This window comes from Marmota marmota, unplaced genomic scaffold, assembly GCF_001458135.2.
Source record: "Marmota marmota marmota unplaced genomic scaffold, marMar, whole genome shotgun sequence".
Lineage (NCBI taxonomy): Eukaryota > Metazoa > Chordata > Mammalia > Rodentia > Sciuridae > Marmota > Marmota marmota.
The window spans coordinates 11,199,352-11,210,558 of NW_026000057.1; the positions used below are offsets into that span (position 1 = coordinate 11,199,352).

Genomic DNA, 11,207 nt, shown 5'->3' on the forward strand with positions numbered 1-11,207 from the left:
GATTTCTGCTAAATCCCTTGATGTGGAAAATATGAAACACAAAGAGTGGAACACTGGGGGCATTCCACTTTCTAACCAGAATAATATAGGCACAGACAAGAAAAGAGATTTTAAATGTTGTGAAATAGATTGCTAGAGAGAACAGAAACTTTTGCTGTAACTATGAAAAGATAATAAATGTTTAGATGGAAGAGCACATCCCCAGAAACATTTAAGGTAAGGGTATCACACTTTTTAAAAGGATACGGGTTACTGATCATCCTCTTCAAATCAACCTTCTCTTTGCAGTAAGGGCAGGTCTGCTTCTTACCAACAATACACCAGCCTCGGATGCAGAATTCGTGAAAGCTGAAGCATTTTGTTAGGGAAGCTTCTGGATAGTCAGTGGCAATGTCTGGCTCAGGGTGACATGGACATCATCCACCTTTAGAGGCCAGCATGGCTGTCGGTCATGGCTGGACTGTGCACATCCCGTTGGCAGGGCTTCTCTAAGACAATGGTAACACCAAGGACAGAGAGCTTGACCTGGGAGCCGCATTAGCTTTCTGACCTGAGGAATCTACTTAGCTTCTTGGCCTGACTTGTTCTTCCCTCGCTTGGGTCTGGTAAGAGTCTGATAAAGGATGTGAGGAAGCTTTTGTCTTACATGAGCCTATTTTGTTTCACTACCTTCTTTATTTTTCCGTTTCTCGTGCGTTCACCACAATTCTCCTTTTTGTGCATTACTTCTATGCACTCAGCCTCGTCTTAGACACTTTGGCAAGTTTAAATTATTTGTGATCATAAACTTACAGATATATCACGCCCCCCACCCCCTGCCTGCTTGTTTGGTGCCAGGGATGAACCCAGGGCCTCACACATGCTAAGCATATGCTCTACCACTGAGCCACACCACCCCATTTCTAAACTTACAGACCTTTTTATTGACTTCTTAAGTTTTTTCCTCAACTTTCTTCTTATTACTGATAAGGAGTCAATTATTTTTAATTGAATATAAGCTCAAAAAGCTGAACTTCTCAAACTCTAGCCATTTACAAATTCATTTGTGTACATCACCCTTTTCAGAAAGTCAGACGCTTTGCCCCTAAAGCTGAGAGTGAATCCCATGATTTTGCACACCACCAGGGACTTATTCCAATGTATCGTGACTTTCTGTGTACATACATGTCTCCCTTAGGCCACACCTTACCTGTGGGACTATGACTCACTCAGCTGTGTCCCCAGCACCTTAAGCAGGTGCCCAAGAAATACTGTTTGAGTGAATATATGAATGGATCATTCAAAACCAATTATTTTTGGAAAAAAGCATTTCTAGGTTCCCTAATATTGCAGATTTGGGCAAAATGATTAACTATAGTGAGATCATCTTATTGATTTATTTACTTCCTAAAATCGCTGTTCCCGGTGTGACTTTCAGGGCCAAGATTACATAGTCTTCTGACCAGCCTGCCATGCTCCCATGTTAACAGCAATGATGTAGATGGCCCCTCCTTAACAAGTGGAGGACCACGGAGGAGTAACCCCATGAAGGCCATGTCCACAATTCCTCAATACTAGATCTCTATGCAACTCAGAGTTTCCACTACTTTATGTTCTTGGAATTGGGGACATTTTTTTTTCCAATATGCTTGGATTAACAAAGTGCTGTATTACAACAAAGATTTTAAATCAAAATCCTTATAGCTCTCCGTTTAAAAGGGATGGAGTAAAGGTTTCATCTTTCAGATGGGTATGGAGTTCAGGGGTCATAGAGCCAGTACCAAAATGTCCATTTCTTCTTAACATGTTCTTTCTTTCATCTTCAAAATCTTCATCCTGAAAAACCTGCACATTGACAGAACTGACCTGGAGCAATACTCAGATAATCCCTGCTTGTTAATATGACTCATGGTGGCCCGCTCCTCACTAATATGACTCATGCTAAAATATGCCATTAAAAATACTCCCTGCAAGCAAATTTAAAGGTGACTACATTTAGATCACATATACATACACGTACCACCATCTCTAAGGGCTTTTTAAGGTGGAAAGAGAAAATATTTCCACTTGCAAATGGAATAAGGGGCTGTGTTCCAACATTTGAAAAGTAAATCATATTTAAAACTAAGGCCAGACTTGGAAAATTCTGACTTAGACTGATAGTTTTTTTGGAAAAGTATCATACTGAAAAACCACTATAGAATGCCATATGGGATATCTTTTGTGTTTCTTCCCTTAAAATTTTAAGGCTTACATGTTGGAGAAAAGGCTCCTATTACACATTTGAGATGCATTTGGACCAGTTTTTGATTCTATTCTCAGAATTGAATAAGTGGAAACTGTCCAGGTTAAACAGAACTGAATCACGGGCCCTGCACATCGAAGGCATTAGGTATTACTGACTGAATTAGGCGGGTGTCAGCAGTACACGACAGCTGGTATAACCATTTCATAATGCCAGAACTTTGATATGGCTGGGTATACAGAGATAATGTTATAAAATTGATACTGTATTATAAAATAAATATAAATTATGCTTTTTTTATTTAGGAACAAATTAAAGTATGGACTGTTGGCCAACCCCAACACAACTTGGATATCCATAGTTACATGCTTGGACGGCCCATGCTTTGTTCATGATTCTTGATGCCAGCATTTTTCAATCTACTGAGGCCCTTATCAGGGGTGCCTGGAGTTCCCAATAATGCTAGCTTCCAGGTCTGGCTTGTCTGATACCTCCCACATCAAGATGCCTCAGTCAATAGAGAGTTGTTGGAGGAAAAACCCACAGACAGAGGAGCCAAATGATTAAAGAACAAGAAGTCACATATTGGGCCTTCCTTTTGTCATTTAAGGTGTTCTGCTGCTTGTGGCACTATTATTTTTAACACTTCTTCCAAAAAAGCTGATAAAAGGGTTTGGTTTTCTCCCTTGGCCACCCACTATGATTCCTTTTTCTACAAGGGGGCTCCTAGGATTTTCTCTAGGCAAAAGCACACTTTAGATTTTTTGGCCCACCAAGATTTGGACACCAGGCTGGGCGTGATGGCACATGCCTCTAATCCCAGTGGCTCAGGAGGCTGAGGCAGGAGGATTGCAAGTTCAAAGCCAGCCCCAGCTACTGAGCAAGGCCCTAGGTAACTGAGTGAGACCCTGTCTCAAAACAAACAAAAATAAAAAAGGGCTGGGGATGTGGCTCAGTGGATAAGCAACCCTGGGTTCAATCCCTGGTTGAAAAAAAAAAAAAAAAGACTCAGACACCAGTTCCTCCTGAACAGTCTTGAGTTCTTCCCTCCACTTGACACTTCACTGTTCTGTTTTGGTTTTGGTTCTGGGGATGGAACCCGGGGCCTCATGCATGCTGATCACGTGCTCTATGCCTAAACTCCACCTCCAGCCCCCTACTTTTACTCTTTCTCTCACCCTTAATCTCCTTCTTTCCCTAGGCTTTCTTAGTTATGTGCTCACTTGGGGTTTCTACCAGCTTCCGCAGGCAACATCCTGCTCAGGTGCTGCAGCCTTTCTGGCCACGTGGCACTAAGAGTCCTCTTTAAAAAGAAAATTACTGGCTAGGCACGGTGGTGCACATCTGTAGTCCAAGTGACTCAGGAGGCTGAGGCAGTATTACAAGTTTAAGGCCAACTTAGTGAGACCTTGTTTCAAATAAAAATAAAAGGGCTAGGGATATAGCTCAGTGGTAAGCACCCTGGCTTTAATCCTTTGTACTGCCACCAAAAAGAAAAAGGACATTACTGGAGTTCATTTTAATTGGCAGCTCATTATTCAGCAAAGATTATCAGAAAGTCTCCAAAGACTGGGCTGGAGGACAAAGGTCTGGGACTTGGAGATGGAAGAGGAGATGGGGACAGGAGGAGGAAAGGGAGGGAAGACAGAAGCCCGAGGAAGGAGGAAGGCCGAGGGTTCCCAGGGAAGGATACACGTGATTACACGACAGCTGGTAGGTGTTTTCAATGAGCCCCTCTTCATCGAGCTCCACAATGATCCTCTGTCCACAGACGGCACAGATGTCGTCAGCCAAGCTCCTTGTGGGCATCCCGCTGACGCTGTAGAACTGTTAGGGGAAAAAACAGAGCGCTGCTGGACAGGAGAGCAGCCGCCACTGACCGCAGGGCAGCCACGGCCAGGTGCCGGACAGGCAGCCCTTGGTGCATGGAGTCTTCATTGCTTCTCAGTTGGGTGACAAATTGACATCTTTTCCTGTGGGGCCCATGCTGCAGAGGAGTTACGAGATACAACCCTGAATCCCAGGTGGACCCAATGCGCATCACCACCTGTAACCACCCTTTGAACCTCAGTATTTAGGAATCCCTTGAAATGAATCGCTTTTATCCAGGGCGGTAGTTCAGAATCATAAGGGAAGCTTTGGGTTTATCCTTCATCTGGCCCTTCTCTTTATTCTCCTGGAGATTCTGTTTCAGAGATCTGCAGAAAATCCTGGCATCTTTTATCCCCCCTCCTTAATTCCCATGTTCTGGTTGGGGAGCACACAGACTAATCACCACAATTCTAACTTGGGATACTGAGTCTTCTGTGGATGAGAAGAGGTTCTCAGCATTAGTAGCACATTAGAGTTCCTAGGAAATACTTTTTTTAAAAAAAATAAGATATTTATTTTATAATAGTTTTTTTTAAAAGAGATCAACACAGACATAGCACAGACTACCCATGTGCCACACACCCCATTTCCTCTATTACAATTACTGATTCATTTTAATGTTTATGGGGACTGTAGGTCAGAAACCTGCAGGAAAGGCTAGTAGGCTGGAGACCCTGGGAAGAGTTGGTGCTGCTGTTGAGGCAGGATCCCTTCTTCTCTAGGAAGCCTCAGGTTTTGCTTTTTTCGGCCTTTAATTGATTAGATGAGGTCCACCCACATTACCACGGGTAAACCTCCTTCACTTACAGTCAGCTGATTATAGAAGTTAATCATATGCATGACATACCTTCATAGCAATATCTAGACCAGAGCTTAACAGACAACTGGGCACCACAGCCTCAGTAAATGGACCCAAAGTTGAACCATCACAACCTCCAACAGCAACGTCAGTTATGTGGAACTATTCCTCATGGACTTATCTATTCTGCATCTATTTATTTATTTGATCACTTATTTACATGAATATGGTCATATATAGCTGTTTATTTTATACTTGGCTTTGTTATGCTTTGGATCCAGAACGTCCCCCCCCCAAAGCTCATGTGTTCAAAGCTTAGTTCCCAGTGCAGCAATGTTTACAGGTGGGGCTTTCGGGAAATAATTGGATCATGAGGGCTCTAGCCTCATTAGGTTCTAGTCAGTGCATTAATCCATTCGATGGATGTTTTCATCAGTTTTTTTGAGTCACTCTGACCAAAATACCTGATGAGAACAATTTAGATGACAAAAAGTTTGAGACTCTTGGCTTGAGAGGTTCAGTCCACGGTCAGCTGACTTCATAGCTTTGGGCCCGAGATGTGGCAAAACACCAGGGTAGAGAAGTGTCTGGACGAAAGTGGCTTAGGACAAGGAAACAGGAACAAGTGGGGGGAGGGAGACGGAGAGAACCTCTGATCACCAGGGACAAAATATAAACCGCAAAGTCACACCCCCAGTGACCTACTTCCTCCAGCCACAACCTACCTGCCCACAGTTAATCACCAGTGGACTGATCCACAGATTAGGTTACAGCTCTCTTAATCTAATCATTTAACCTCTGAAAATTCTTGCATTGTCTCATGTATCTTCTGGGGGATGACTGACATCTAAACCATAACAATGGATTAAAAATTTGAATGCATCTATTTATATGCATCTATTATATGCACTACTCCTGGGCAGTGGTGGAAACTGAAGGCAGGATGGGCATACTTAGAGGAAGTCAGTCGGCACGCCCTTGGGCACGCCGTTGGGGATTATAGCTTGTCTGTGGTCCCTTCCCCGCCCGCTCTGATGCCATTGGCTGAGCAGCTTTCTTCCACCACACTGTTCCATCATAGTAACTGCCTAACCTCGGGCCCAAAGCCATGGAGCCAGCTGGCCATGGACTGAGACTTCTGAGACCATGAGCTAGAATACACTTTTCCTCCTTTAAGTTGTTTTATGAGGTATTTTTTTCACAGTGACGAAGAGAGGACGGATAGTGTTATAACCTAGTACTGCTACTGTTTTGTTGCCCAACTTCCAGCTCTGGCTACTGGGAGCTCTTCTGGTTTGCTTCTGTGGTTCTTTGACATCTCCATCCTTGTGGGTTTTTTTTTCTTTTTTCTTTTTTTTCCTAGTCTTGGTTTTAGGATGGCCTTACTTTCAAGTCCTCCAGGATGCTCCAGGCTCTTGTTCACATAGAGAATGAAGTCTTTGTTCAGATCTATATTCCTTGTTCAGATCTTTAATGAAGTCATTTCTCCAAGAAGCCCTGGTTCCTTTTATTGCAGAACAGTACCAGAAACCAACCCCTGGGTCCTAGGTGTGCCACTGGAGTGTCATTGCTTCTAGGACCTCTTAACTGACAGAGCAAGGAAATGTGTCTTGTGAACCAAGCTGTGCATGTACCCAGACCTGAAAATGTTTCTGTATGTATTCATCTGCATCTGTATTAAGCTAATCAGGAGTTCATACTAATATCTCTTATTCATCCTAATTTATTCCTGCACAGATCATTCTAACCTCTTCTCTTTGCTTGGCAGGGATCTCTCATTGAGACAGTGAGAAACCTAGCTTCCATTATCAGCCATCCACTTACAGGTTCCGTTTCAGAGTACATGAATAGTGGTATCAAAATTGTAATCCATAGTCTGAGAGCAATGACTTTATCAACTATAACATAATGCCTTTTGCTTTTAGTCTTACAGTCTCTATGCATTTCAGCTACTTGGGTAACACATTCTGCTCCGCACTTTTTTTTTTTTTAAATACATTTAGATTCTTTTGTCACAGTCTACCTTCTACCCTGGGTTTTTCTGACCTCTGCTATAATTTTTAAATTTTGCATGCATAAAGGGTCATCTTTTCTGTGACATAGTTTTATGGGTTTTGAAAAATGCAGAGTGTCATGTATCCACCATTCCAGCATCAAACAGAAGTTTTCCACTACTATAAAACCTTCCCTGTGCTTCACCTATTAAACCCTGCTCCTTCCCTAAGGCCCTGGCAACCATTGATGTGTTCAGCAGTGCTATAGTTGTGCCTTTTCCAAAATGTTGTATAAACAGAATCATACAGCATGGAGCCTTTTTGGACAGGCTCCTCTCCCTCAGCCATATGCATTTAAAATTCACCCCCATTTTTGGATGGCTTAATAGTCAGTTCATTCCTTTTTCTAAGGAGTCTTTTAAAACAAAGCAGATGCATTGGCGTCACTCCCAGAGATTCTGGCTTAATTGATCTGTTGTGGGCTCAGGCACTGGTATGGGAAGAGCGATCGCTCCCCCTTAGCTTCTTCCTTACTTAGTCCCAAGCACCCCCCCCCCACATTAGTCCAAATCATTGGTGGCTGTGCCAATGGCTTGGGACAGTGGTTTTTATAGATTTGGTAAGTGGAATGAAGATGACAGAGGATGACAAGATGTTGATGACCAGAGATGTGAGATCAGGTGAGAACTCTACAGAAAGTTGGTGCTTAAGTCCTTGGTTATCTCACCCAGTGAAGTCTCTTCTCGGTCCACTGGAGAACAGAGCATATACAACCCTTGTCTTCCTTTCCTGTTCATAAACAAGCACAAGAGGCTTTGGGAATTGTCATAGGAGTGTGACTTGTGATTTTTTTGTTGGAAAAGAGAGTGAAGATGCTCCTCCTGTGCTCATACCTTGAACCTTATAAGAAATGCACTTGTCCCACAGATAACACTTGGCAGAGGAATTCCAAGGGTCATGAATTGTACCACAGAAGTTGGGTTGCAGGCTCTGGAGGAGAGTATAATAGAGCCCTTGGTGGAGTGGAAGGACAAATGGGGTGAAGATGATATCAAGGTCATGTCCATTTAGGTTCTGCCCTACAAATGGAAAGAAGTCCACTCTTGTTATGTACACTAATTTTTCCATTTTGTATCTGGCTGTGTACCCAGAGGCATGTAGACAGGATGTGGAATACCTGAAACCTGGAGCCCTTTGTTTGTAAGTGTTTAGAGATGTGCGTATGCCAGACACAGATGAATGTTCCTAAGATTTGAGTCTGGAATCCATCTAACTAGAAAGTATATCCATTCTGAATTTCAATTTTCAGAGAGTTTGGGGGGGAAAAAGGAACCACAACTATTTGAGATTTAAAACACTTCTAGTCACCAATTACAATATACAGTCAGAACACATTTAGCACATTTTTCTATCTTCTCATTCTTCAGTTGCTGTGTAATGATAAGCAATCTTTATGATAAGTATTGCCCTACATTATTGTTGAGTATGAAGTGTTTTATGTAGTATCAAATGTGAATTATTTTTCAATGATGGGGATCAAATCCAGAACCTTATGCTTGCTAGGCATGTTCCTCAAATGAGATTTTTATTTGCATTAGGCAGCATTTTTTGTTTTTTTTCAGAGAGATACAGGTTTTTTTTTCTTTAATTTTTTATGGTTGATTTTTTTTTTTTTTTTTTTGGTACCAGGGATTGAACCAGTTGCTTAACCACTGAACCACATCCCTAGCCATTCTTTTGTTTTATTTTGAGAAAAGGTCTCAGTAAGTCCTTAGGGCCTCACTATGTTGCTGGGACTGGTCTCAAATTTGCAACCCTCCTGCCTCAGCCTCCCAAGTTGCAGGAAATACAACTGCACCTGGAAGGTTGATCTTTTATGAATCCTTTAAACATTGCCATCTATAGTATGTGAGGTATGATGACTCAAAGAGTCAGCATATTTTAGAAGATGTCTTATTCCCCAACCATTCTATATAAAAAATGTACTTTCTTATTAAAATTTTTTTATAAAATATACTTTCAAATTAATCAAAAAAGATTTTTTTTTTGGATGCAAGGAGAATCCAGGGAACAATGAGGTTGGAATATTCAAAATAGAACCAAAGGAAATGATGCAAATATGTAAGATGAGACCATTTCTCCTTGTGTCATAAATGGTTTCAAACAATGAAAGCAATACTTACCCCTATAGTAGAAGCCATGTAATCTGAGCAGATCTCCGCAAAGTCTCTCCCCATTACCCCATAGTAGAGGCCATAGAACAAGGACACAATGCCAAAATCCATGGAATCTCTAGCCTTGATTCTATTGAAAACAGTAAAAGGGAATAATGAAGTGGCCTTGGGGGAACAGAGGAAAAGCTGGAGCTTGGAAAAGATCTCCTGCCACAGTCTGTAAAAAAGAGCCCTGTGGATATATACTTTTTCACTTATTTATTTAGTTCTTTTTTTTAAATATGAAACATTTTTAAATTCTCTAAATTTCTTTCCAACTGTACCACCCAGCGTCAATGGACAAAGGAATTCTTGAGTAGTCCCCTTTATTCCCAGGTGATATGTTCTAAGATCACCAGTAGATGCATGAGATCTGGCTAGCACTGAACTATATACACACTATTTTTCCCCACACACATACTTAAGATAAAGTTTAATCTATAATCAGGCACAGTAAGAAGTTAACAACAAATGATAGAGTAACTGAAACAATCTACTATAATAAAAGTTTGTGCTTTGAGGCCATTATTAAATAAAAGAAGGATTACTTGAACACAAGCACAGTGATATCATGACAGATGATCTGGTAACTAACTGAGTTAACTGCTAAGCGACTAAGGAAGGTAGCACATATAGCATGGGTATACTACCCAAAGGGGTGATTTACATCCTGAGTGGGATAGAGTGGGACGGTACAAGATTTCATCAGGCTACTTAGGACAGTGTACAATTTAAAAATTATTTATTTTGGGAATTTTCCATTTAATATTTAGGATTATGGTAGACTGTAGGTAACTGAAACCGAAGAAGGTGAAACCACAGGTCAAGGGATACTGCTAGAGTCTTTAAATGTTTCTTAGGTTTTCAGTGCTTAGATAAGTCCATTCTAACCAGGAGTCTCAAGGTGGGTTGAATATAGAAACATCTCCATGTCTAGCCACACCCCAGCTCAATTACATCAGAATCTCTGGGGATGGGACCTGTGCAGCAATGATTTTTAAAGCTCCTGTACACCAGGGGATGCAAATGGGCAGCTAATGTTAAAACCCACTAGATATGATTCTTGGCACAAAACATAGATTAGAGTCACCTGGGGAAATCTAAAAATATACTGGTGCGTGAATGGACCCACCATGAGGACTCTGGCTTAATTGGTCTGGGCAGGGCCTGGCCAGTAGTAGTTTCCAAGATCCTGTCAGGTGATTCTACATTACAGGAAGGGTCTAGCACTTAGATTCTACAAAGTGCCTTCATATACTTTTTCTTACCTAACAAATGTGTTAGATATTATTCTCATTTTGCATGTGAAAACACGGTGACTAGAAAAAAAATTATTTCCTTCACATGACAATTGGTACAATAACAAAGCTAAGAATTAAGCTCAGATTTTGAGACCCATAACTCTTATGCCATTGTTGATATGTATGAGCAACAACAAAAAATATTTCCCGGATGGTAGAGGATAGGAAAGGTAGCAGAATACAACAGTTACTAATAGGGCAGTATGTAAAAATGTGGATGTGTAACCGATGTGATTCTGCAATCTGTATTTGGGGTAAAATTGGGAGTTCATAACCAACTTGAATCTAATGTATGAAATATGATATGTCAAGAGCTTTATAATGTTTTGAACAACCAATAAAAAAAATATTTCCCCTGCAAATTGAATCATATTTTATTTTATTTTTTTTAATTTTTTATTATTGGTTGTTCAAAACATTACAAATTTCTTGACATATCATATTCCACACTTTGATTCAAGTGGGTTATGAACTCCCACCTTCACCCCATACACAGATTGCAGAATCACATCAGTTACACATCCATTGATTTACATATTGCCATACTAGTGTCTGTTGTGCTCCGCTGCCTGATCCGCCGGTCGGTTGCAGGTTTGCCTACCCTGCAGGCGCGGGCGGCGGCTCTACTCTGCCCCTACTCCAAATGGGGTGACGTGTCTGTCGTACCGGCAGGCCACTGGGCCTGTCCCGCTGGCCGGTCGCAGATCTGCCCACCTTTCGGGCACGGGTGGTGGCTCTGCTCTGCCCCTACTCCAATTGGGGTGTCGTGGCTACCCCGCCTGCAGGTCACTGGGCCTGTTCCTG

The 11,207-nt window shown here is 41.7% G+C and overlaps 1 protein-coding gene across 3 annotated transcripts in view; it reads right to left on the bottom strand.

Annotated features, from left to right (window-relative positions):
* Positions 1 to 11,207, bottom strand: part of Rnf175 (ring finger protein 175) — a 56,968-nt gene that overhangs the window by 7,517 nt on the left and 38,244 nt on the right. For 2 of the 3 annotated variants that reach the window (XM_048813544.1, XM_015484491.2), the window contains exons 6-8: positions 9,073 to 9,193; positions 3,918 to 4,051; positions 247 to 348 (exon numbers count right to left, since the gene is read on the bottom strand). In XM_048813544.1, coding sequence (XP_048669501.1) covers positions 247 to 348; positions 3,918 to 4,051; positions 9,073 to 9,193 — 357 coding nt within the window. The remainder of the gene's footprint in view (positions 1 to 246; positions 349 to 3,917; positions 4,052 to 9,072; positions 9,194 to 11,207) is intronic. The other variant, XM_048813545.1, reaches the window with a different exon arrangement.